Here is a 27,414-nt window from a genome sequence, read left to right as displayed (position 1 = left end):
ACAACCAGGGGCCTATCAGGTGCTTCTGTAGGACCACAAGAAGTCTCCAGTTTAGTTTTACTTTTAGTCATTCTCTGCTGGTGGGATCTTGATCATTCTTTCTGCTTGGGTTTTCTTTTTGGAGTAGGAAGGGAGTTGCAGTCAAATCAAGTTGAAGAACAAGTGATGATAATCTTGGCCTTAAGTCTTCTCATTAACAGTATGGGAAAACCGCTTGTAACTTGTGTGCTTTTTGAGGGATTTAATATTGTAAAATAATGCTTATGGTTCAGCAGAATTAATAGCACTTAAGTGTCAAAAGTGTTTGCCTTCATACAGACAATACAATTAAGACACAGATTACTGGGTCAGTAGCTCAGTGGTTATGAAACCTGTTACACAGGTATATAATTAATGCTTAATTCTGGGACTGTCTTGCATCAGTCATAATTTATAATGAATTATTCCACTGAATTAATAAGACTGGTGTGTTATATGTATATTAATGCAAGTGTCACCACTATATACCTTAAATTATTTACAGGATAAAAACTGATGGCAGAGTTGGCTTGCTTGGATTGAAATGTTGAAACAGCAAAATGCTTTGCCTGTGAAAAGTTCTTAAAGGGGTTGTTTATTTTTTTTTTCATCTTCTCTATGCACTCCACTTTTCTCCAGGCACTCCAGGCTTTCCTGAAACTAGCTCTCTGCTGGCTTTCCTTTCAGTTATCCCTGGCTCACTCAGGCTCCTGCCCAGAACAGTGTATTAACTATTGTGTAGGAGCAGAGCCAAGCTGACTTCGCCAGAGAAACAAAGAGCAAAGTCTCTTTTCCTTGAATCCACCATAAGTCTAATCCTTTTCAAATTTGACGGATTTATGCCTCAAGCATTTATTTCCTAACAATTGGGTTTTAAACCCACGGAATCTCTTCAGTTGGCTTATCATTGTGTTCTCTATATCAGTGCTTTAAGAATCCTAAAGGGAAGGTAATCCCATCGAGTCTCTTCTCTTTCAAGATCTCTGTGTTGACCGTGGCAGACACAGTCAGGACCTGCTCCCTGGATCAGTGCTATAAGACATTCCTGTCTCCTGCCACCAGTGAGACAAAGAGGAAGATGTCCACCTTCGTTAGCAGTATAAAGTCATCTGACAGCTCCACACAGCACGCTGTGGGATTCCAGAAGGCTTTCCAGTTGATTCGGAACACGAACAATGGCACAAAACTCCAAGGAAGTAAGTCCCTTGTTGTGCAATCCTGATTATTTCTGAGGCTTGCAAATATCACATTCTCACTTTGACTGAGGCCAGAGGAGTGTAGTGTGCTGAATATTAAAATAAAAAGGGGAGGGAAGCACGTGTTTTTGTTAAGTGGCATTTCCTTGATCTGGAATCCGCATGAGCTGAATGTGGCCATTCCCTTTTCATGTGTGCCACTTGCTGACTCGCTTTTCCTTTGAACTGAAATGTGGAAATGCAGGATTGAATTGTCTTACAGCTGAATTATTTCCCAAATGTGTATTTTGGGGGGTCAGGGGTCATTTCAAGGAAGCTTCCTGCTTCTGCAGGTTCATTTAATTATTGCTGGAACATATGTCTATAGATAATGTGCTTAACTGGAATCCTATGGAAGTGACCCTTTCTTCTCAAGGAAATGGGGTTTTTTTGAGGATACCAACTATGGGGTTTATTTTATGGAATACCAAGTTGTCCTGGCTAAATTTTCCTTCATCACAGAATACCCTTGTGAACTTTGCATACTCATTATGAGCTTTCTCCGTCCCATTCCCAAGATGGGATTTTTCTGTGTGTTTTTTGTAATGGGGATGTGGTGAAAGATGTGGAAAAGATGGATGTGGAATTGAGTGGCACATATGCTTGCCAGGAAGCTGTGGAAGGCAAATTCTGTGCTCTGAGTGCTCCTTGGAGCTGAGTAACATTAGCAGTGGGGTGGGGGAAACAACCAGATCTCCACGGGGATAGTCAGTTTAGATCCCACAGCCTGGTGTTGTGCCTGCTCCAGTGAGTACAGATCCTTCAGTTTCCCAGAGGACACCAACCCAGATGCTGTACAGAACAGGAGAAAAAGTCCAGGAATTAAAGTGCTTTGGAAAGAATGAGGAAATGCGCTCCCAATCCATGTGATTTTTCTTTCTGTTTGTGAAACAGTGTTTTTGCTACAGTTCAGCCAAATGCTGAACTTCAGGCCATTGGTACAGTGAGACCTTTATCTCACTGGGCACTACTTTTAGAAGGGTAGGGCTGGCAAGGGTAGGATTTTACCATCCTCTGGGAAAATGGTGAAAGGGGAGTAACTCTGTCAAATAAAAAATAAACAATCCGAAGCTGGCTGGGATAGGATGCCTTAGTCAGCAGGAGTTATTCCAAGAACATCAGCTGTAGAGTCTTGCAGCATCCTCCTACATATCTACATATCTCCTACATATCCCCCATCCCTGAAAGTGTTGCCCCACTCCTGGAAGTGTCCAAGGCCAGGTTGAACAGGGCAGCCTGGTCTAGTGGAAGGTGTCCCTGCCTATGGCAGGGAGTGGCACAACATGATCTTTAAGGTCTCTCCCAGCCCAAACCATTCCATGATTCCATGTTTGTCACTGTTTATATATTATGATTAGAAGGTTTTGGCATATTCTTCATTAATGTGAAAACACACGTATCAAACAATTATTCTGGGGCACAAGTACAGAAAGTTAAATGCAAATGATTTGGATTTAGGTTTTCTCTACATGTGAAAGATTGTGAAGACCTAATATGTATATAGCACGTTTCAGAATTCCTAGGGTGAGGCACAATAGGTTTGAGAAGAGGATGTTTATAAAACATGTCTCATTTTCTTGTAAATAATCTTTACATCTTTTTTAAAAAAGAAAAATAAACCCAGAAAAAAATATCATTCATTTGCACACTAATTTTCTAACATCCTGTTCCCAGAGAACAATGTGTGGGTGTGTCAGGGAAGCTGTTAAGATACAGCCTCAATCCCAAATTCACACTGGAAAAGTTAGAAGGGAACAACTAGTGCGAGATGGGAGAATTGTGCTGTTGAACACGTCTGAATTTCCTGCGTTATTCCAGTTCCTATTGCAGTCCTGCTCAGCCAACCCTCATCCCAAAGTGTGAGAAAATGCTCTGCCATGAGTGCCAGCATTCCCTGAAAACTCTAAGTAAATGAGATGTGTGTCTGTTGCATGTGTACGTGTATATATATATATATTTAATTACATTTTATATACAATATATATATTTATATTAAATATACAAAGACATGCTATAGATAAATGCAGTAATGGTGCTCTGAATATAAGGGCCTTTTCCAGCTCTGAGAAGTGCAGTGTATCAAATAGCACAAGGTGATCAGCTATGGAATGATAAGATGCCCAGTTGACTCTGGTCCCTAATGCAGACTTAGGACTGGTTTATGTGACTCCTCCTAGCAGAGCTTTGAGACTGCAGCATCATGCCTGACTGCAGATCCAATATCTATGTTGTAGCCAAGGAAACACAGCAACAATTTTCCTTAAACTCCAGGCAAAGCTGTTTTAATACCTGGCTTTGCTTTTTTTCTCTAGTTACAACCCTTAAAAAATTAAGGTAGAAACTCCCCCAAATTAATGGCACCTCTTGTTTATATCAGAATCCAGTTCTGGCTGAAATTCTTTTCAAGTCATGATGACAAAATGTGCAAGTCAAAGCATTCTTACCTATTTAAAAACCAACACAGCAAACCCACCAAAAAACCCAGATGAGACAACGAAGTTGGGATATGACCAACTAACCCAGTGCTTTGATTACATGTGGTACATGATCCCTACCATTAATTATATGCACAAACCACTTTTAATCCTGAGATGTATGTGATGAAACAGGTTGGGGTGTAAGCAGGGATTTGAATTGACGTGTTCAAAGGCTCTGAGGCAGGACTTTGGCCAAGAACATCCTCAGCCTGAAAAACGTGTTCCAGTTCATGTGCAAGGAGCCAGGTCACATTCCCAAGCGTTCCGCTCTAACCTACTCCATAGGAAGGCACTGGGTGAGCAGCTCCAGGCTTTAGGATTGCAGGGTGGGAGGAGAAAAGGGGGCAGGAGAGGAAACTTGCAGGTTTTTTGCTTTTGTGAAGCTGGACTTGCACGCTCCTGCCTGGTGGCAACCAGGCTGTCCAGCCTGGAGAAGAGAAGGCTCCAGGGATACCGTAGAGCCCCTTCCAGTGCCTAAAGGGGCTCCAGGAGAGCTGGAGAGGGACTTTGGACAAGGGCCTGCAGGGACAGGACAAAGGGGAATGGCTTTCCACTGCCAGAGGGTAGGGTTAGATGGGATATTGGGAAAAAATTCTTCCCCTGTGAGGGTGGTGAGGCCCTGGCGCCGGTTGCCCAGAGAAGCTGTGGCTGCCCCATTTCTGGAAGTGTCCAAGGCCAGGTTGGATGGGGCTTGGAGCAACCTGGTCTAGTGGAAGGTGTCCCTGCCCATGGCAGGGGATGGAACTGGATGATCTTTAAGGTCCCTCCCAACCCAATCCATTCTATGACTCTAAGCTAGAAGGTGCCTGTGGGGTCTGCTCAGGAGAAACAAATCCCAGTGCTCCTGGGTGGCTGGAAGGCACTGAACCAAACAGATGTTTGGTAAGTGCTAAGAATGAAAGTTTAATAATTAATGCTGTAATTCATAAGGCTGATGGGCGTTTATCCACTGTAGATCGCTGTGACTCTCACACATGAAGCTTTTGGCAGTGTGTGGCTGGGAGCAGATTAAGGGCTCTTAGCATATGTCTTGCCTGAGTTAAAAACCTAATGCACTTTCTGCTGTATCTGTGATTCTCTTTTAGATACTGACATGGTCATCATTTATCTCTCAGCTGGGATTACATCAAAAGACTCCTCTGAAGATGATAAAAAAGCTACTCTACGTGTCATCAACGAAGAGAACAGTTTCCTCAATAACTCAGTCATGATTCTTACTTATGCTCTTATGAATGGTGAGAAATGGTTGTGATTTCCAGTGGATGAACATTCCCTGTCCTTGCACAGCTTGTTTATGAAGCTCATTCAAATGTAATTCCAGGCCTTATTGGGAGCAGTTTGTTATGGATTTTGGCACTTAGAATCTAGAGGCTGAATCCAGATGTTCCTACTTTAGTATATATATGTGCCACTATATGCTTATGTATCCCAGTGCAGCTGCTCAGGATATAAAATATTGTTGCCTGAATTGTCTGGTGGCAACCAGACTGAGTTAAATTTGATAATTATTGCAACTGTAAACCTTCCTGCCACTGCCCTGGTTCCTGGTGCAGCAGAACGGAAATGCTTGTGACTTCTGTTTAAGTCCTTAGCCAAAGAGCATAAATGTGACATCAGGCATAATCTGAAATGCTTTAATAAACTGGGACCCAATTTAAGAGTGAAGTTAAGTATGAAAATCACATTCCCAGTTGTTTGGCATCCTGTGCTTCTTCCAGGAAAGCATTTTCAGCACAAAGGCTGTTTGTTATATTTGCACATGGACTCTAACCAAGGAAACTAAAGCTTAAGCTAATGTATGATTTGACTGTAAATTTAAATACTCTTTTGAGACTCCTACGTGCAAAAGGCTTTGATTTGTACAGGAATTGAGCCTGGGACTTGTGTAAAATGTGAAACTTTAATGTTTAAGCTGAAGAACAAAGCCTGTTATCTCCAAAGGTGGGTGAGACGCTCCTGGTCCTTTCTGTGGGCGAACCACCGGTGGAGAACAAAGAACTGTCCTGTGGATTTATGTGGCACATAAGTATTTGTTAAAAGATCTTTGTTTAAAGTGGGGATGTGAACAGCATGGTAAATTTTTCACTGTGCAACAGCACGTGAGAGGCAATCTTATTTAATTTTGTGTTATCTAATTATTCTTCCTAAAACCAGTCTTTAGGCACTTTACCTTATCACTTAAATAGTGATTATATAGTATGTTCAATCCTACAGGATGTATAATTTTGCTTTTATTTACAGTTATTTGGAGTAAGATACAGAAGCCTTGATGGAAATTCTTTTGTCTCCTTCCTTCTGTTTCTTGCATCTGTGTTTCAGAGGGGGTGACAGGGTTGAAGGAACTGGCCTTTCTGAGGGACCTGGCAGAGCAGAACTCGGTGAAATATGGGGTGCCAGACAGAACAGCCCTTCCTGTGACCAAGGGCAGCATGATGGTCCTGAACCAGCTGAGCAACCTGGAGACCACAGTTGGGAGGTTCTACACCAACCTCCCCAACCGGATGATCGACGAGGCCGTTTTCAGTCTGCCCTTCTCGGATGAAATGGGAGATGGTGAGTGCTGACATTGGATTTGGGTATAAAAACAGAAGCGATCAGCTTCCCTTGGCTTACATATTCCCAAATAGTCTCACCAAGTGATGTGCTCAGGTGTGTTTCCAAGCCTTTTTCCAGTAGGATTTTCATCTGCAGAAGGTCTAGTTATGAAAAAAATTTTTGGATTCTCAGGGTGAAATTTGTTCTTATGTATGTGTACATACACAGCATTAGTAATTTAATTTGTGGAGAGAAATTCTTTGTACTTGAAGGAAACAGTCTTGTGACATTGAAATTACATCCATCACACCCTGTACCATTGCAGGGTTCAATATTTCAGTACTTGTGTATGGCTTGGGGTCTCACAGGTAGATTTAGGGAATTACACAAATCCCCATAGTGGAAAAGACAAAATTGTTGGAGCTTCCCTTTCCTATGGAACCATCAACGTGACTTTGGAGTCATCCTTCCTGCTGGAGTTCCCTTTATTCTGTCTTTGCACCCCAAGCAGTGGCTCTTCACAACCAATTTATCATCCATTCCCTGTGTCCAGGCTGTGGAGATGGGAATGTAGGGTACTGGCTGTCAGATTATGTAAGAGTGGGATGGAAACCAGCTTAGCGAACGGCACAAGGAGAGATTATTAATTATTGTCCAGAACTGACCATCCTTAGCCCTTTCTTTAGCTCCAGCATGCTTGGTCTGTCCCCAGCACTGGGCAGAGGAGGAAGCCCGAGCTGGCTGGTGCTATCATGGCATCTAATTTTCAAGTAAAAGGAGAGATCCATACCTTAAAATTAGATGCCATGATAACAAAAACTGTGTGTTCCACCACTCATCCAGTGATCTCACCACTACATCCAGTAATGGAGAGACTGAAGGTGCAGATAATTGTAGAGACTTCTGGGAGTGGACCAGCATGTGGGGGGTGACATGTAGAAATGCAGAAATTAGACAGTTTAATTAATGCTGAGGGTTAGCCTGCACTGCAGGGTGATCCTTTTTGGGTTCAGGAGGTTCAGCAGCTCCCATGGTGCTGGCAGAGCTCCCTTGGCTGTGCACACCCCCAGCCATGGGTCCCACTGCCTGAATTGCCATCCCGTTCCCTTTGGGACTGGTGCCCTTCCTGCAGCTCAGTGGAAGGTCAGAGTTTTAGGGTGTACCCCTGCTAGTTCTAGAGCAACTCACCTGACCCTTCTCTAGCACTCCTCCAGTGCTCTGGGAAGAGATGTGACGTCACAGGGATGTCTGGAAATCCATCAGTGATTTTATATTGCTTTGACAATTGAACAAATTCAGTATTTCTTCATTCAGGACTTTGTATATTCTTAGTCTTGTCTTGTACTTAGGATTAGTTGAGGTTATGCTGAATAGTTTTCAAGGGCTGCTGAGTTTAGGTTGTGTTGAGTCCCCAAACAGACTTAAGACTATTCTTCTGAGTCAGAATTCCTGCTCCTTCCTGCATTTCCTAACCTGAGTTATTAAACTGTATTGTTGCCCTCTCCCAAAGCCATATCCAAGCATAATTGAAAATTTGAGCAACCAAAGGATTAGAAATGGTGCAACAGAGAAGGTTTGTCTTGCAAAGATTTCCAACTTAAAAGCTTATACATGCAAATGAATTTTATATTGGGTTGAGGGAAGAGTTGCTGAGTTTCCAAAGAGCAGTGGTGTAGAAAAGAAGAGTAGTAAGGTATTGCAAAGAGTTCTTACCTCAGCCATGAGATACATCTCAAAACATCGTGTAATTATGGGTATGATTCCCAGTACAGTGGTGATACTGGAATTTAGTTAAGCAGAGCAGGTTTAATATTCTGAATATGCAATTAGATGAGCAATAATTCATTCCTATTGTTGCTTTACAAGCACAAATTCTCTTCCTTCCTCCTTCCCCTATTTTTTAAATTATTTTAAATGTTATTAAAGGAACAAAATGCCATCTTGGCTTTTCATGCAAATGCATCTTATCTGTAAGGAATCCACTTGTAATCCGCTGTCAAAGCCCCCCAAACATTAATTGTGGTGTCTGTTTTAATAAATTGATTAAAAGTACTTTAGGTAACTATCAGAAACACAGAAATTAACTAATTAAGGAGAGTGGTTATCAACAGCCAGACATGACAGACAACCTGCTGAGCTTCCCTGTCCATATTCCAGCAAGGAATACTGCATCAAATTTAATTGTGTAACATTTGGAAATTTTAAAGTCCCTGCTCTGTTCCCTCTAAAAATAATTAACTAGATAATATTGCTGATGGTTTTATGTTGTTTCTGTCATTCCAAGGCTTGATAATGACTGTCAGCAAACCATGTTACTTTGGGAACCTGCTGCTGGGGATTGTTGGAGTGGATGTTAATCTCGCCTATATCTTGGAAGATGTCACCTATTACCAAGACTCCTTGGGTTCCTACACATTCCTCATTGATAATAAAGGTAATTTGGCTCAGATAATCCCTTCTAGTCCCACTGAGGTCATTAACCACTGAAAGGAAACTCTGAATCCTCATGTCTCCAAATAGTCTATAAGTAATGAATGATAATACTTATTGACAGATTAATTGTATGTTGTTGGTTAGTTTTGCCTGAGAGTTGCTGGAGACTTTAGGTGGTTTCACGAACTTGAAATGTCTGTCCTGGAGTTTGATGCGGAAACACTTGATGAGATTTTCTACATGAGACATCCAAGTTTTTCTGTATGTGCAGGGAAGGAGGAAGAACTGGTGTATATGTGTGTTCAGCTCATTTCCTCTGATCCAACCTCATTTTATGGCTTAGTTCTTTGAGCTGTGTTTCATTTGCAACTTCTTTGATGATAACATTGCTTGGCCACTGACATTTGTTAAACGCAAAACCTCTGTGTAGTTACTGTATATTCTTTTTTTTCCCCCTACAAATACCTATCCTGGGCTTAGTTGTTTTACTGATTCAACATTTGGGTTTGTATCTTTATTTTTTAGGCTACACTCTGATGCACCCATCCCTGACCAGGCCCTACCTGCTCTCCGAGCCCCCTCTCCACACAGATATTATCCATTATGAGAACATCCCCAAATTTGAGCTGGTGCGCCAGAACATCCTCAGGTGAGGAACTGGGATGCAAATCCAAACATGAGCAGTGCTCAGAAGTATTGCTAGAGGAATTTTAAGAGAATGGAGGGCTGAGTTCCTTTTCCTACAGTATCTGAATACTTGGATGGAATTTTTTTGTTCCCCAATAGTTCTGGTTTGGTTTTTCCTCCAACTTTTTCATTTATCTTTGGGTGTGTAGGCAGTGATTCCCACATTTGATCTGTGGGATACTCCTTCTAATCTCTCCCTTCCATGTCAGGAGGATTTTTCACTGTTTGATCTGGGTTTTTCTTTATCCTTTGCCTGATCTGAGTATGTGTGAGCTCAAAATGTGGGGGTACATGAGTGCATTTTCAGCACACATACACTTTTCTTCACCAAGGACAAATAACAGTTAATTTCTTCAATCTTATGATATTTTTATAAATATACAGCTGAAGGGTTTTGCTTAAGTTGTAACAGTTTTGCTCAGTGTTTAATAATAAAATGCTGGATGTTTTATCTCCCACTGCAGCATTCCCCTGGGCAGCCAGATCATCACAGTTCCTGTGAACTCCTCACTGTCTTGGCATGTCAACAAGCTGAGAGAGATTGGAAAAGAAGCCTATAATGTCAGCTATGCCTGGAAAATGGTAAGGGAAAAAAACTAGGATGGCACGGAGTCATTTTATAGCTCTATTACCAGTTGTAAGAGCTTTAGGAGAGCTCCTAGCCTTCCTTTCTTCAGCTTGGAACATATCTGAACACTGATCTTGACCTTGGGATTAAAATGGAATCGTAAGGTTAAATATAATCCAGGTGAATTTCACTGATGCCAGAAATAATTGACTGTTTCTTTGTGCCAACAAACTCAAGAGAGTACTTGTGGATCATTTCACAGCATTAAGTTAAATCCAACCTAAAAGATTAGACTGAACAGTTTTAAGAGATTAAATCTGTCATTGTTTAAAAGAAATTCACACAGGAGGGTATCTGGACCTAATTTTCTAATATTGTAATGCTGCATTTAATATCAAACACCCTTTGCAGAGCAGCTGGGACACTCCAGGCTTTGCTAGTCTGGTTATTGTAGGGTCCTTAAAATATACAAACCAGTAAAACATGTGGCACATGCAACACATGGAGTGGAAAGGATAAAATCTTACTTTTGAGAGTTCATTTGTCTGTACTGTCCATAAAGGGAATACCAGTGTGTGTTTATCCACTGTGAACCTGCAGTCTCTCCTCTGTTAATGATACTTCAAAAAATATCCATAAAACAGTGTTACAAATTATTCATTGAGCAACAAAAGGAAGGTCTTATTTAGTTTTCTGGAAAAAGAAAGATTACAGTATTTTTATTTGGTGTGTTAACTATGGCAAAGTGGGTTTTGTACAACTTAGTGGCTCCAATACATACAAGTTCTGTACATCCTCCACATTTTGTTTCTGTTTGATGACTTACTCATGTTTTCCAGGTCCAGGACACGTCCTTTATCCTGTGTGTGGTGGTGATACAGCCAGAGATCCCTGTTAAGCAGCTGAAGAACCTCAACACAGTGCCCAGCAGCAAACTGCTCTATCACCGGCTGGACCTGCTGGGCCAGCCCAACGCCTGCCTGCACTTCAAGCAGCTGGCCACCCTAGGTAAGGCTCTACAAGCGGTCTTGACCACCTCAGAATCCCAGAATTATTTAGGAAAACACCTGCAAGATCAAGTCCAACCTGTGCCCTATCCCCTCCTTGTCACCCAGCCCAGGGCACTGAGTGCCACGTCCAGTCATTCCTTGGACACCTCCAGGGATGGGGACTCCACCACCTCCCTGGGCAGCCCCTTCCAGTGCCTGACCATCCTTTCTGTGAAGAAATTCCTCCTGATGTCCAACCTGACCCTTCCGTGGCACAAATGGAAGCTGTGTCCTCTTGTCCTGTCACACATGCATGTTTCTGCAGAGTGTGGCAGCAGAAAGTAAAACTCTTCTCACAAAACACTGGAAATATTCTCCTCTTGAGAGGCTTTTATTTCCAACGCTGGCTTTCCAATCAGCTTCTTATAGCTCTTCCTTGATCATAGTTGCCTGCTCAATGCTGAGCATTTACATAGATGAATGAGTGGGGCAGATCATCGGAGTATGAGATAAATGCACCGTGAGTTTTGCTCAGAGTTCCCAGAAATTGGAGTGGGGACGGTGAGAGATGTCTCACCAAGCTTAAACTAAGTCCCCTTCTCTTGACTGTAAAGCACCTTACTGACAAGTAACATACGTAGGATGAAGCCCTGGCCTGTTGTGCGGGACTGACATTCTTTTGACTTTGGATTTATTGAAGTTTTTCACTGCCAAAAGCATTTAATGCCATTGAAGTCAGAAGTTAAGCCTGTTGGGGGAAATGAGAACTTCAGTGGTGTGATGGATTCCAGACCCTCCTTACCTGCTTAAAAATTCCCAGGTTACTGGCACATTCCTGCTTTTGATAAGCTAAAGTGGTTCTGCTCTACCTGAGTCATTTCATTGCTGGAAAGAGGGAGGGTCTCTATGGCAGTTCTAATGTCTGGGAAGGATAGAGAAATTAAAAACCAGAATTTATATTAAGAACATAGAGGGGTTTTTATATAAACATCCTAAGTTGCAAACTTTAATATTTAGGTATTAATCTTGGGAGGTTTGCTAAAATCTGTGCTGTATTATAAGAAATTCTGAATTAAGTGCTTTTGTTTGTAGCAGGGTTTGAAGGTCTACTGGTGGATTAGTGGCACAGTTATGAGACTTTACTTAGCTATTTGTGGCCCTGCAATATAACTGAGATTAGGCTGGAGGAGTTATGGAGGGACTTGACAAACCTATGGAAATTGCTTTGCCACTTGTTTAAAATGCAGGGATTTTTTTTCTCTTTAATGTGGTACCTAGTCTTGATTATCTTATATCCAGAAAGATATAAATGGAAAATCTCCAAAAAATGCAGTACTAAGCTGTCAAGTGGAAAAACTTCATGCAAAGCAAAATGCAACCCCATCAGAATATTTGGTCTGGGAAGCAGATGAAGGAGCAAAGCAGAAGTTTGTAAGTGATGGCTGCAGCACACATGGCTGCTGGATGGGGCTGTGTTTTAGAGGAATATGACTAAAAGCAGAACACTTCACAGGCTGCACTGAAATTTTTCCTCTAGATACCATTCTTCACAGGGAATTCGGGTTCCATGGGTCAAATATTCAGGTTCCATGAGTCAAATATTCAGAAAAGACCTTCTTCTCAACCTTCAGCCCTGCATTGTCATGACCATTTCTCCTTTTAAAAAGAAAAAGCTGCCTAGTTTTGCAGATTTTGCACAGTGAAGGTTTACCTTCTAGTTTGTTCTGAAAATCACTCCAGGCATCTGCACTTTTACTGGGGAACTGCCTCTTCTGCACTTGTAATTCTCCAGTTGTTCATTGTCTGGGACTGAAAATGCTCATTTTCGTTTTCCTCTGCTGTATGTAACCTAAACACAGATAATTACTGTCTTCTTCTTTAGCATAAAATCTTTCCTTAAGGGAAAGATTACAGCTTCTGTAATCTTTCCAAAAGTAGGAATTCAGAAATTGTTTAGACTTTGAGAACAAGGGCACTGAAATACCAGATAACACACGGAGATCAGAGTAAGTGGACTAATGTTGTGACTTCTGTATTTTGAAGCAGGAAAGTTAGTTCATGTGCAACTCAAGTGACTGGGGAGACAACTGTGCTAGGAAGTGCTCTGGTTTGGGTGGAAAACTTCACATTTCCTGCCTTCCCTCACAATCCACAATGACCTGAGAGTGGAGGAGCAGGTGGAGGAATGGACAGTGCATCAGTATAACTCCTTCCACACATCCTCAGCTGAGACACCGCATCAGAGACCCTTTCGTGGTACCAATGTCTTCACTATGCAACATGTGCAATGCAACATGTGTAATGCATCATCCTTAAATTTCTCCTGCTTTGGTGTTTTCAGAAAGCCCTACAGTGATGCTCTCTGCAGGCAGCTTCTCCTCCCCCTACGAGCACCTGAGCCAGCCCGAGACGAAGCGGATGGTGGAGCACTACACGGCCTATCTGAGCGACAACACGCGGCTCATCGCCAACCCCGGCCTCAAGGTACGGCCTCAGGGTCACCACCCTGGGCAGACCTGGGTCACCATGTCCTACACCTTTATATAATCACAGAATCTCAGACTGGGTTGGGTTGGAAGGGACCTTAAAGCCCATCTCATTCCACCCCTTGCTGTGGGCAGGGACACTTCCACTAGACCAGGTTGCTCCAACCTGGCCTTGGACACTTCCAGGGATGAGGCAGCCACAGCTTCTCTGGGCAACCTGTGCCAGAGCCTTACCACCCTCACAGGGAAGAATTTCTTCCCAATATCCCATCTAACCTTGCTCTCTGGCAGTGGGAAACACAGGTCGGTGCCAGGGCTTCACCACCCTCACAGGGAGGAATTTATTTCCAACATCTCATCTAAGAATAGAGAGAGGAGGGAGAGGGCTTATTCCCCAGGAGGAGCGGGTGTGAAAATTTGATAAGCAGCTCTTGAAACGAACCCTAGAAAAACTAAAGCCACAGTAAATTTTTAGCAGAAATATCTTTGTATTCTTAAGCATATAAACAAGAAGTTCCTATTTTATGTGCAAGCAGAGCATTATTTATATTTACTTGAAGTGAGAAAACAAACCCTAAAAGCCACAGAGATAACGACAACAATATTTCATAATAACAAGCTTTTCCTTTGCTTGGAATGTGCCGGATCCGTGTGGTGTGAGAAGACTTTAACCAAGTAATTGAGTTTAGATGATCTCCGATGGCTCTTGGGGAAGCCCCGCCAGCAGCTTATTATCTTTTCATGCAAGTCTTGGAGGAACCCTGCCAGCTCTCCTTTGTTTTGCAGTTCTCTGTCAGGAATGAAGTAATGGCAACCAGTCACGGCACCGATGAATGGATGACACAGATGGAGATCAGTGGCCTCAACAGTTACATTGTGCGCCGTTACATAGCAACCCCCAATGGGGTGCTCCGCATTTACCCCGGCTCCCTCATGGACAAAGCATTTGATCCCACCAGGAGACAATGGTGAGTTTTTAGGGTCCCTTTATCAAAGCTTTGCGGGGCAATAACGAAAATATTTGGAATTGATTTTGTAGCCTGAGGGTTTTTTTTTTTTTTTCGTTTCACTCGAAATGTTTCCATCATGTACTTAAGCACTTTGCTTAAGTGCAGCCAGTTAAAACATTTATTGGTTCTAATTTCAACCCTTTTTATTTTAGGTGGTAGTTTGTGTTGCAGATCCCAGCTATGGCAGATGGGAACATAAATATTCAGCAAATGAGCATCCCCTTCAGGGATTAGCTGATTCAGGAGCGTTTTCGGCTCCTTGGGCCATTTTTGGTTGTAAATATTTTAGTCTTTTTGTTTGTTTACAGTGGGTTTCCTCACTGATTTAAAGGAGGGATTTGCTCTGGGTGTTAATTATGCACCAGCATCTGATTAGGGCAAATAGTTGTGTACATTGGGATGGGAGCCTGAGACCGGAGAGGGCTTGGAGAGTGTTCCAACATGTGGGATTTGTGGGAAAGACCTGGCCAGGTGCTGCCACAGTGTGACACTAGGAAAACACGAGCCACCACCAAGTCCCAACCCTCTGGCAGCTCTCCTGACCCATATTTTCCCTGAAATAATCCTGCCCATAGTTCCTGATGAGCTTTTTTTCAGGTTATTTACCTTTGCAATCCCTTGTCTCCATTTTAAAAGCTCACAAATTATTTTCATTATTGTTTTGGGGGTTTGGTTTGAATTGGATTTTCTTTTACATTTCACTGACTTTCTTAATCCATGGTTTGAAAAAACTCTGTCTGCAGCATGAAATGGTGTCTTGGGTTTTATATAAAGCCAAATTTGTAGTGTTTTGGAAAGAAGATGCAAGGAAAACACTGGGAATAAAGTAGAAGTGGGTTAAGCTGCTCATGGATTGATGCACTGGGGTAGAGAAAAGCAAAGTAATCACTTTTTCATACACAAAAGTGTTTCCAGCAGTTGTATAAACTTTCTTATGACAGTAGGAAGATATTTGATGTGATTGTGGCTTATTTTATGGTGACAGTGAGTTTTAAAAGAGATTGTAATTTGTAATCACTGTCTGACACATTTCTGCATTTTCTTGCATCAATTCTGTCATTTCTCTTCAGTTTGCAATATAATAATTTTGCCAGTGTTTGCTTTGAGTGTGAGACTCTGCTGGCACTAAGTCAGATGTTGTTCTGTGGAAAAATGTCTAATATTTGTATGCAGAACTAAATTGAGCTTTTTTTTATGCAGTTGGATGTACTGGGGAACCATTTGGTCTGGTTTAGATACTAATTGTGCTTAAATACTTATTTAATATTAAGAAACATTAATTTGGTGGGACATTGTTCACAGTGTGAAGAATTCAGTGTCTGTTTACTTTGGCGAAATAAAAGATACTGTCCTAAAGTTACAGTAATCATTTTTCACTAATTGTGAACATTTCTTTTGGCTTCTCTTAGGTACTTGCATGCAGTGGCTAATCCAGGACTGATTACCTTTACTGGGCCCTACTTGGATGTTGGAGGGGCTGGTTATGTTGTTACCATCAGCCACACAGTCCATTCCTCCAGGTAAATGGTGTTGGAGGTTTTGTAAGGCAAAAAGATTCCCAATTATTAAGATTTGATTTGGGTAGGAGAGAAAAATATTGGGTGACTCCTGTGTGTTCAAGAACTGAATAAAGGGCTTTTGGTGCAATATAGTCTGACCTTATATAGATTCAGTGGCAATAGTATATTGAAATACTGCGAAAAATACATCCTATATGAATATATAAATTCTGTAGCTTTATTGATATACATATAATATACAGCATAATACAGAATAATAACAGCCTATAGAAAAAAGGGATTGATTGGTGAGAACATGCTCCTGGATGAACATGAGATAAGATACCACGTGTGCATGACCAAGAATTGGGAGGAGAAGAAGGGTTGCTTTCCTTAGGCAGTTTGGAATGTGTTCCCTCTCCGCTGGCAGTTAAATACTTCTCCATCAGGGCTGCTAATCTCTAAATTTCCTGAAGTTACTCACACTTACACTTCTGAAGTTGTAAATACCAGGGTGATGTTTGGAAAGGAATAAGAAGTGAAAGCAGATCCAAAAGCAAAGAGAAGTCAGGCCACAAATGGGCTTAAAGAGCTGTCTGTACTACAGAAATTGGGGAGCTCTACCTGGGCTGTTTAAATCCAGCACTTCTCAACAGGATGCCTTTGGGGTCAAACCCCACATACAGCTGAAGGACCATCACAACAGATGTTGATAAGTTAATTTTGGCAGGAGAAGTGGGGTCAATCCAGGAGTTGGACTGGAGGATCCTTGTGGGTCCCTCTCAACTTAGGATACTCTGTGATTCTCTGAAATGACCTTTTCCTGGAGGACCAGGCTGGTTTTGTCCCAGTTCCCTCCTGGCCCTAAGGCTGAGGTTTGGGATGTAGGATGTTTAAAGGAGGCCAGTTTACAGAACATGTACCAAACGTTTCTATCATAAACTCTGCCAAGTTTCAGGAAGAGTAGTTAATTTTGATTTTTACACCTCGTTTCTTGTAAGACTTTCACTGTGGCTTCTGCACACACCCCATCCAACAGTCCACAAGTACAAAGTACTTCTAATGTACTGGTAAACACAGATCTCAAAGCCAGCAGAGTATGGGACATTGCCTCTCTACTCTTCCCAGAGATTCCTCTGCCCTCTGTGGGATTTCCCACCACGGGACATCTGCCTGTGTGTTTTGGCAGGAGCATTATCAACCCCAATGTCCTCGTGGTACTTCTTGCAGAGGAATTTACTGAGGGGAAATAAGCACTTTTGGAAGTAGAGAAGTGCAATTAATCACAATTCTGATTTTTATCTAACAGGAGATGGTTTACTTGGCTTTAAGAACTTAAAGCTCATGTGGGTTATTAGAACATGATTAAAGAACGGTTAAACAAAGTTTGGCAGATGTGAGTGTGATTCCTGGGTAAATATGACCTCTGAAGCTTATAGTCACATGCAGTTCTAATCCCCAGAGAGGCCTGAGTTAAAAATCCAGAGGGGTGGGGGAGAAATCCATGGCGTTAACAGGCATTTTGGCATGAGAGACTGCTGGGAGGGTTCAAATACCAACATCAGTGTGTCTGGAGCTGACACTTAGCTCTCATTCCCATGTCATGTATATCTTACTTCTTTTTTTGGAGGCTTGGAATAGAAGATTTATGTAAGAAGTTGTTTAATACAGTTGGCATCAGCAAACCAGAAGGATTTAATGCTTAAAAATGAAGCTCAAATATTTACAACCTTACTTATGGCTTTACGTCTGTTAGGACAGAGCAGGAACTTGAGAGCTTGATGCCCTGTCACATACAGTTAAATGTATCTGTGCTGCTTCCTGTCATCCTTTTCCCTTTCCTTCTCCACAAAATGGGTTATGTTAACAATAAATTAAATGCAGGTTCTTAAAATCTACGTTTATATACCTACAAATTAGATCTGACTACATCTGCACTGTACCTCTCGAAAAGCAAACAAACTCCAGTCCAGTAAACAGAGCTGGGTTTACATGGATAAGGGGTTGCCAGAACTCTGCTTTGTATAGTTCAGCGGTGCCTTTCAACATCATCTTTTTCAGAACGTTTTTATTCCTGTCTTCAGAGATAAAATTATGTAGAAAAGGAAATTTTGAAAAGTAGCAAGTCAAAGGTGTCTCATTGGTCATCAGTGTAAGGTCCACAGAGGTGCAAATATTATGCTCTGAGATTTGAGGAGGAGCTGATCCTTTTGTGTCCTTCAGGGATGAGAGGGGACTTGGTCTGGCTGTGTCCTCTCAGTCCTGCAGGGAGAAAACTTGGAGAATTTGGGTGTTGAAAATGGAGGAGAGAGAAATTCCCTCCTCACTCAGTCCAGCCGCAGGCTGCTGCACATCACCCCATTGTGTGATCATTTTCATAACCTGCCCTTTATTTTCCTTTATTTTCTGCCTAAGATTCATAATCCCTCTTACACTTTGGAGTTTTAGGGATTTAGCACAATGTCTATGGCAGTTTCACATTCAGGTCCTCACCTGGGGGCTGAGTAGAGAGGAGGGTAACCCCCCCAGCTGGCGGGGATTTGGGTACTGGGAATGCAGGAACTGTGTCCTGCCTTCATTTGTGAGGGTGGGCAATTTTTAATCCTAATTTATGTTCCTAAATATTAAATGTCTGTAGGTGGTAGGGGGTGTAAATTGAGTGGAGGGAGAATAGCCTGTGAGGAGAAGGGTGTGATCCAGTCCTGGGCTGTCTCCTGCCTACTCCACGTGCTGGTTGTATGAGGAGGAATTTATGTGGAGAAACTTGCAGATTTGCAGCAAATTCCCAGATTCTTACTGTTCCCTCCTTCACAGCTGCTCCAGCTGTCCATTCCAACATGAGCAGGGTGAGCTGAGCTCCCATGGAGGTGTGGATGTGCCAGGGAAGCCAGTCCCCTTTCAAGCAGAGCACTAATTAATTAAAACATTAATTAATACAGCCCTGAAAGCCTTTCCCCGTTTTTTCCTCCCCTCTCTGCAGTGCACAGATGTCCTCAGGACATTCAGTGGCAGTGATGGGCATTGACTTCACCCTGAGATACTTCTACAAAGTTCTCATGGACCTGCTGCCTGTTTGTAACCAAGATGGGGGGAACAAAATCAGGTAAAGCTGTTCCTGCCAGGCAGGAAATATCTAAAGTATTCATTTTCTTTTTCTTTAACCAGATGACCCAGAGGTTCTTTCCGACTTAATTTATTCAAGGATTCTGTTACTTTCAGTGTGTGTTCTCTGATTTCGAGTAAAACTTGTGCTTGTCCTTCTCATAAAGATTACATGGATGCTTTTGTTATTCAAGATCAAACTGCCATCAGCTAAGTAAACAGTCTGCAGGATTATAAAAGCAGAAGATAACTGATTTTATTTTTTTTTTTTTGTTATATTTAGACTTCACTGAAATTCTGGGGGGAAAAAAAATATTCTTTATTAAATTAACACAATTCCCAGTTCTTCTGTTTGTTTTAATTTTACCTATTTAGTTACTGTGAGCATGTAATAATGATACAGTATCTTTAGTTATTTTAACTATGGTTATTAAAATATACTTTTGTTAGCTTTTCCTCAGAAATACATAGCACAGCACTAGTCAGAAGAGGTCTGATTTCATCTGGAGTATCTCATTTCATTCAGATCCCTGTGTATCTTAGTTGTTCCTTTCTATCCTTTTTTGAAAAATCATGTGGGGGGGTGGGGTAGACTCTGGTTTGGCTCTGGAGTGATTTGATAACATGGTTTGGACATTGTTGTTGGTTCTTTGTTTGCTTTTAAACCTTAAATTTGGGAAGGGAAGTGGTTTCCTGTCATCCTCCCAGTTCTTTTCTGGTTTGGGTATTTTTTTATATACTTTATGGTGTATAAGAAAAATAAACCAGGATTTCTGGTTTGGCATTCCTCCCTCCCAGTAAAAAAAACCTGATAATCAACAAGATCAGATCTTTATTCTGTTCCTGCATTCCCTAAATGAGGAATTTCGAGCATATTGTTCAATGTTAAACCATCCTAACATAGATCTAATGCTTCTGGCCTCTGGGTGAATGCAGGTGCTTGGGTTCTTTAGAGTATCTTTACTAAGCTTTTTCTCTCGGCAGAGTTCTGGGGTCACCATGAGCCCAGTCATTCTCCTGTTTCCTACAGCATCTTCCAGGAAAAAGGGAAAACACACCATTACTATGTGCATTTCTAATGCAACCCCCCCCCCCCCAAAAAGCCCAACTCCAAGTTTTCCTGACTGCTTTGTACACTTAAGGAGTCCAGATGGCTTTCAGTGCTCTCTGCTCTCCCTCCTGGCTGTAGGGATTTAACACACACCACAGGAATCACAGCCTTGGAAGTCACAGGGCCAGGATCCAGCCAGATTCCCGCTGTGCCGAGGACGTGGCTGCCACCACGGGAACATTTGGGAGCATCCAGTGGGGCGTTTACTTTCCCTGTGTCACTTCTGTGGCCACCAAGTCTCTTGATGTTGGTGCCGTCCCAGTGCTGTGGCTGTGGAAACAGGAGAGGGGGAGAACAGGGTGGATTCAACCTCCCAGCACACTGGTTTCTGGAGTGGGACACAGATCCTACATTGCTTCCCTGAGATCACACAGGAAACTAATGGGAAGAGTGAAAACAGAGAGGAAAAGTTGGGAAGGCTGAGAGTGAAGCAAGAGTGATTTATCTCCCCATTAAATTGAATTCTGAAGCAGGAGGTCGTTAAAGGGGAGTGTGAAAGCTCTGTTTAATTAGTCACATAGTAGATTAATAAACTGTTAAAGCTTTCCAAGTTCATTATGCTTCATTTCTGTCTGGATCTTCCCCAATCAGACAATGTACTGATGGGTTTTCCTTTCTGGTTTTAATCAGCTCCATTTCCAAGTGTGATGGTCCAGGCTCGCTGGAACAGTAACAGATGGAAAAGCTTCGAGGAAATACCCGACACATTCTTTAGAGACACTTTGCAGTGAATTTGTTTGATGACCCTGTCCTTTTCATACATGGAAGCCTTTAAAAGTTCCTCCTCTAGCTGTAAATTTAGGATCATGTTTTATTTCAACCTGTTTCTCTGAAGGCCTCATGGGGGGCTCTCACTGTGTTCATTGTGGACAGGTGCTTCATCATGGAGGACAGGGGGTACCTCGTGGCACATCCCACCCTCATTGATCCCAAAGGACACGCACCTGTGGAGCAGCAGCACATCACACACAAGGTCTGGCTCCTTTTCCTTGGTTTATTCCCATAATTTCTAATTTTTGAGCTGCAGAGCAGCTGCTGTTTGTGTCTGATTCCAAAGGCATAAAGTCCCACATTTCCCGCTTAGGAGCCTCTGGTAGCAAACGACATCCTGAACCACCCAAACTTCGTCAAGAAAAACCTCTGCAACAGCTTCAGTGACAGGACAGTTCAGCGGTTTTATAAATTCAATACCAGCTTAGTGGTAAGTGTGTTTTTCTATTTTATTTTGCTTTTGAATGTACTTTGGTTGGGTTGGGTTTCTTTTGGTGGAAACAAAGCCTTGCCAGGATCAGCAGGCAGGGCTGGGAGCCAGCCTTCCATGTGGATTGGCCTCTGCTCCCCTCTCGAAACACAAACCCAGCGCAACTGTGCTCACACGAGGAGCCCGTTAACACACAGGGCTTATGGATGTGATCCTTGGCCAGCTGTGGTTGGTGTCTGCACAATCTCAGCCAGCATCACGAAAATAAGGGCAATTCTCTGTTGCTGGGTGAGGATTTTCCACCAATAATTCGGATTTTTTTGCTTTGCATCCTCTGACTTGACCTCTGGCTTCCAGCTCTGACCAGTGTCACATCCTCCTGTGAGTCTTTTGGTTAGGCGTCCAAATAAATCCATTTACTGGTGCAATGTAGGTGAGCATTCACAGAGTATCATTTATGAGTCTGAATCCTGAATGTTCTGTGGTCCCTGTGAGTTGTGTGTGAGCTTTCTGTTGTGCTCAGCCACACTGAGGGGTCTAAACCCGGGTCTGTCATCCCTCATAGCACCACAGATCCACGCTGGCAAAGTCACTCCAGAATTATTCCAAAGATGTTAAGCTCTGTGGGAGAAGCTGCTCTTGAAATAATGCCTTTCAGTTGTTACTGAGAGAAGGTGGTGGGAAATAAGTGTCAAAAATATTTGAAAATCTTGTCAAATACACTGATTTATGTCAGCTAGGCTTAAACATTTTCAGATAGGCTTAAACGTTTTCCCCACACTTGAAATGCGAAGTAGGAAGTGTGTTATTGTGAAGGAAATTGTGGAGGTTGGTGCAAAAACTTCAGACAGTGGCATGGAAAAAGGAATCAGGAATGAGTCTGATCCCAGCAGGACAGTGCTGGGGTGTAGTTTTTATGGCACACGTGCCAGGAAGTTTTCAGCATGTGGTGGTGGTACCTCCCTGTCACAGCAGAGCCTCTGTGGAGGTCACCCAACCACGGCTGGTGCAGTGGGGACAGGTTGGCAAACGATGAGAGGGAGTGAAATGTCACCTGCTGATGACACATCTTGTAATCTTCACAAGGAAATCATATTCTTTTCTATCTTCAGCAAAGTCTTTTTACCCGGTAGTACCTTGGAAGCAAAACTCAACAGGTTGATGAACAATTTTATGAAGGTGACACTCCCACACATTTGTGTTTCCTTGGAAGAGGGAGAGTCTTCAGCTCCCTAAACCAATGTTTTACACCATTGACAGGGTGACCTGACAAACCTTGTGCACGGCAGTCACTGCTCCAAGTACAGGCTGACGAGGATCCCAGGCACCAATGCCTTCGTGGGAATCGTCAATGAGACCTGTGACTCTCTGGCTTTCTGTGCCTGCAGCATGGTGGACAGGCTCTGTCTCAACTGCCACAGGTGAGCAGGGCATGGACAAGGAACGGACTGGTCCAGGAATTCACTTCTTCCCTCCTCCTTGATTCAAGGTTTACAAAAACTTATTTATTTCATAAGCTAAATCAGTGCAAAACTGAAGGCAAAATAAAATAGTTGCTTTGCCTGTGCTCTTTGTAAGAGGCACAAGGACTTGGGGTACCTCTAATCCTTGCCAGGTTGTCAGAGTATTTAAACCAAGGTAGTTTGTTCTTGAGAGCACAGAATCACAGAATTTATGAGTTTGAAGGGACCCATAAGGACCATCGAGTCCAACCCTCAGCCCTGCACAGGACCATCCCCAAGAGTCACACCCCAGAGGATCATCCAAACACTCCTTGAGCTCTGGCAGCCTTGGTGCTGTGACCACTGCCCTGGGGAGCCTGTTCAGTGCCCAGCCACCCTCTGTTGGAAGAACCTTTTTCTAAGATCCACCATAAACCTGCTCTGACACAACTTCAGGCCATTCCCTGGGGTCCTGTCCCTCGTCCTCACAGAGAAGAGATCAGTGCCTGCCCCTCCTCTTCCCTTCACGAGGAATTTGGGATGTTTGGGTAGATAATGTTAAAAGACCTTGAGAAATTCAGTGGCTCAGAAGGAGTTTCCTGTGGGCCAGGCCCTTTCTTCTGGCATATTAATGTCCATGATTTTATGTGGACTGACATAGTTTTTCATTAAGGGGATCCAGAAGATTTTGCCTACACCATCATTACATGTTTGTTGCACTGGCAAGAAGGATCCTTCCATCTAGATCTGAGGCTTGGCCAGGGGTTGCCTGCTTTTGGAATTCCAGAGGCAACTGTCATGACATTGTCCTCAGTCCCAGGGCAGAACAGAGCAGTCCCTGTTCCTGGGGAAGGAGAAGGGTTACTTAACAGCCTTCTCCATGGGAATTGCTGTTCCAGAGCTGTGCCGCGGGGCTAAAATCCTGGTGCAGTGTCTGATGGGGTTTCTGTGTGTTTTCTGCCCCTGAAGGATGGAGCAGAACGAGTGTGAGTGTCCCTGTGAGTGCCCACTGGAGGTGAACGAGTGCACCGGCAACCTGACCAACGCCGAGAGCAGGTGAGAGCAGATCCCCAACCATGGACAGCAGGGACACCTTAATTAACAAATCACTGCTGTGTCCTGCTGACTTACAGGTGACACAGCATCTAACAGGCAGTATTTTTAGTATAATTAAGCAGATGATATGCAATTAGAAAAGGAGATGTTTTTAACTAATTATGCTTTGCCTGCTTTTGTGATACATGGCTTTGCTTCTTGCCCCACTCCAGGAACCCGAGCTGTGAAGTCCATCAGGAGCCCATGACGTTCACAGCCATCGACCCGAGCCTGCAGGATGCCCTCCCACAGTGTATCAACACCCAGTGCAACCAGAGGACAGAGAGTGGGTAAGTTGGCCTTCTCCATCCCTCAAAACACACTGCTGTGGAAATAATCCGGTGGAAATAGCTCTTCCTCACATGTTTTAAAGAAAACATGGTTCTAGCTAGGTAGAGTTTATTTCTCCTCAGTAGCTGTTCCAGTGCTGTGTGGATTTGGAATGAGAATGGTGTTGATAACACTCTGATGGTTTGGGTTTTGCTAAGTTGTGTTTATCCCAAGTCAAGGAACTTTTTCTTGTCTCATGCCCTGCCAGTGGGAGGGGGCATAGCTGGGACAGGTGACCTGAGCTGACCACAGGGATATTCCACACCATGGAACGTCCTGCCCTGGAAGGCGCCGAGCTGGGTTGGAAAAGGGAGGGGTCTGGTGTCAGTCAGCGGGTGGTGAGCAATTGCACTGTGCATCACCTCTTTCCTTTTTATTATCATTATTATTATTTACCATAATGATTGTATTTGACTTTATTTTCAATTATTAAACTGTTATTATCTCAACATACAAGTTTTACTTTGATTCTCCTCCCCATTCCACTGTGGGGGGGCGGTGCTGAGGAGGCAACTGCATCGAGATTAATTTCCTTCTGAGCTTAAACCACGACAGAAGGAAATAAAAAGTATGATGCCAGAATGAGGTTCTGCTCCTGGCATTGTGTGGAGAAGTTTGAGGGCTTATTTTTGCTACTTCTGAACAGTCTCCAGGCACCTGAGGTGGCCAGAACATGTCATGCTCTGACCAGACTTCCCAAATCCTTTCTTCCATCCTCCAAAGGCTGCAGAAGAAGGTTGGCCAGACTTCACCACACTGAGAAATGTTTTATTGGAGGAGTTATAAGGAGGAGTTCTCCCTTTGCTCAGGCTGAGTGATGGAAGAAAAAAATAAAGCAGACAGACTTGGAAGGTGCATATTGGAGATGCAGCTTCCCTTGTGTAACTTCCCTTGTGATACTTGAGCATTTCCATGGAAGTTTTTTCTGGCTAAACATTACGTACATGAGGGTTTTGGGATGATTTTGGTCTCCCTCTGTCTCATGATTCCCAAAAAGGCTGAGCTTTGCAATCAAGAGGCGTTAGATTGGAAAGTAACTGTCTCTTCTTTGGTTTCTAATGCTCAGGGATTGCTTTGGCGTGTTGGACTGCGAGTGGTGTATGGTGGACAGCGATGGGAAGACTCACCTGGACAAGTCCTACTGTGCCCCTCAGAAGGAGTGTTTTGGTGGCATTGTGGGAGCCAAGAGCCCATACGTGGATGACTTGGGAGCAATAGGTAACTTGGCCTTTCTGAGCAGGTGCTGCCTTTAACTGCTTGTATTCCATAACATGCACTGTCAGTGCAGAACATGCTTCACATGACATTTATATCTTAGGCCAGTGATAAATCAGCATAAAAAATGCATCAAGCAGTAAAGAAGCAGCAATCAGGCCTGTTGTTGGTATTATATTTTTGAAACTACTGATGTGTAGCTACAGGTGCCTGTCTTTAGGATGTATCCTTTAAGATGTACCCTCTCTGAATTTCTTCTCCTATTCCAAGTGTTTGCAGTCAAGCACCCAGAAAGCCTTTCAGAGCTTCTCTAATCTTTCATGCTGTTGATTTAAACCTTTGTGCAAAACATTTCTCTGTTTTGTCCCTTTTGCTTTAGGAGATGAAGTCATCACTCTGAACATGATCAAGAGTGCCCCAGTGGGCCCAGTGGCTGGGGGCATTATGGGCTGCATCATGGTGCTTGTCCTGGCCGTGTACGCGTACCGGCACCAGATCCACCGCCGGAGCCACCAGCACATGTCCCCGCTGGCTGCCCAGGGTGAGCACTCAGGAGACACAAATAGCAGGCTGGGAATTGAAAAAAACCCAACACAACAAAAACCCATCCAAAAAAGCAATCCCCAAGCTCTTCCCTTGGTTTTGGTTCGATGTTTCACCCTGTTTTATTTCGTTTTGGAGCCCTTGGAAAAGCCAGGCCTGGCCCTGGGTGCTGTGTATTGCTGCCCTCTCCTGGGTGCAGCCAGACCTGCTGCTGCCCAAGGAGTGCTCAAAGCTCTCAACATGCAGTTCTGCTCAGGGAGATAAGTTAAGCTTCTTCCAGAGCTCAAATGCTAATCCAAGCTTCCCAACTCTCTGTCCCTTGTCACAGCAGACCCATTGCACATGTTTAGTTCTGCCCAACGGTGCTGCTTTTGGAAGTGACACAGTTTTCACACCCTTTTGCTTGGTCTGTTTGGGATGTATCTTTTTTTTACTTGTGTCTCCTGCCTCTGGTCTGTGTGATGCTCATGGAATGTCTGTGCATAGATAGATAAAACCACTGAAGTCTGAGAGAAAACTGTGTTGGGAGAAGGGATACTGGTGGAAAGATAAAGATATAAGGGTGAGAACACCTCCCTGGAAGTGTCCAAGGCCGGGTTGGAGGGGGCTTGGAGCAACCTGGTCAAGTGGAAGGTGTCCCTGCCTATGGCAGGGCGTTGGAAGGAGGTGATCTTTAAGGTCCCTCCCAACCCAAACCATTTTGTGATTCTAAGTGTGATCAGGGCTAATTACCTCTATATTTGATTATGCCCCAGCTCTATTTTAAATCAGACAACTTTCTTCAGAACTTCAAAGCTGGTTCCTCTCAGGGGGAGGTGGGGTGTGGCATTTTCCTGGTATTCCCAGCCCCATCTGTACTGGAAGAAGAGCACCCCCAGCTCAGACCATCTCTTCACACACAAAGTGCTCCCACTCTGTTGCCAGGGTGACAGTTGGTAGTAAGATGATCCAAAATTTTTCTCTTAACAGTTGCATTTTTCTGTTTGTAATGGTGTGTAGAAATGTCAGTGCGTATGTCCAACCTGGAAAATGATAGGGACGAGAGGGACGATGACAGCCATGAAGACAGAGGAATCAGTAAGTACCAAACCACTCTGCTGTAAAAAAATGTTAAACTAAAGGAGCCATTTGTTTTTTAATACTCTAGAATTAAAAATGTATGAGGAAGCCCTGTGCTGAGCCACAGTAGTAATGACAGAACAGTGTTTTAACTCAAACTGTAACGTCCAGTGCACCTTTAGTCTCTTGCTGAAAAATTACATTTTTCACTTTTAAAAGATTAGTCTCCATTATGTATGGGGGAGCTTTGCCCCTTACACCCCCTGGTCATGACCACTTCCAGAAGTAACTCTGATCAGCTTAAAAATTGCCATTGTGACAGCACAGGGCATGGAAAACTCCTCTCCTTGTTCAGCCTTGGAAAGCAAAAGCCAAGTCT

General features: G+C 43.2%; 1 protein-coding gene across 3 annotated transcripts in view; it reads left to right on the top strand.

Moving 5' to 3' along the window:
• Positions 1-27,414, top strand: part of CACHD1 (cache domain containing 1) — a 94,767-nt gene that overhangs the window by 62,577 nt on the left and 4,776 nt on the right. For 2 of the 3 annotated variants that reach the window (XM_027651812.1, XM_027651814.1), the window contains exons 7-25: positions 998-1,214; positions 4,816-4,965; positions 6,050-6,283; positions 8,550-8,699; positions 9,224-9,347; positions 9,850-9,967; positions 10,793-10,961; positions 13,284-13,426; positions 14,215-14,396; positions 15,848-15,958; positions 18,918-19,040; positions 21,024-21,123; positions 21,235-21,351; positions 22,612-22,772; positions 23,763-23,849; positions 24,062-24,178; positions 25,285-25,436; positions 25,813-25,974; positions 26,976-27,053. In XM_027651812.1, the coding sequence (XP_027507613.1) occupies positions 998-1,214; positions 4,816-4,965; positions 6,050-6,283; positions 8,550-8,699; positions 9,224-9,347; positions 9,850-9,967; positions 10,793-10,961; positions 13,284-13,426; positions 14,215-14,396; positions 15,848-15,958; positions 18,918-19,040; positions 21,024-21,123; positions 21,235-21,351; positions 22,612-22,772; positions 23,763-23,849; positions 24,062-24,178; positions 25,285-25,436; positions 25,813-25,974; positions 26,976-27,053 (2,695 nt within the window). The remainder of the gene's footprint in view (positions 1-997; positions 1,215-4,815; positions 4,966-6,049; positions 6,284-8,549; positions 8,700-9,223; positions 9,348-9,849; positions 9,968-10,792; positions 10,962-13,283; positions 13,427-14,214; positions 14,397-15,847; positions 15,959-18,917; positions 19,041-21,023; positions 21,124-21,234; positions 21,352-22,611; positions 22,773-23,762; positions 23,850-24,061; positions 24,179-25,284; positions 25,437-25,812; positions 25,975-26,975; positions 27,054-27,414) is intronic. The other variant, XM_027651813.1, reaches the window with a different exon arrangement.

The sequence above is a fragment of the Corapipo altera genome, unplaced genomic scaffold (genome assembly GCF_003945725.1).
Source record: "Corapipo altera isolate COAL_440 unplaced genomic scaffold, ASM394572v1 57, whole genome shotgun sequence".
NCBI lineage: Eukaryota > Metazoa > Chordata > Aves > Passeriformes > Pipridae > Corapipo > Corapipo altera.
The sequence above is the reverse complement of the archived record's forward strand: the minus strand, read 5'-3'. Positions and strand labels throughout refer to the sequence as shown.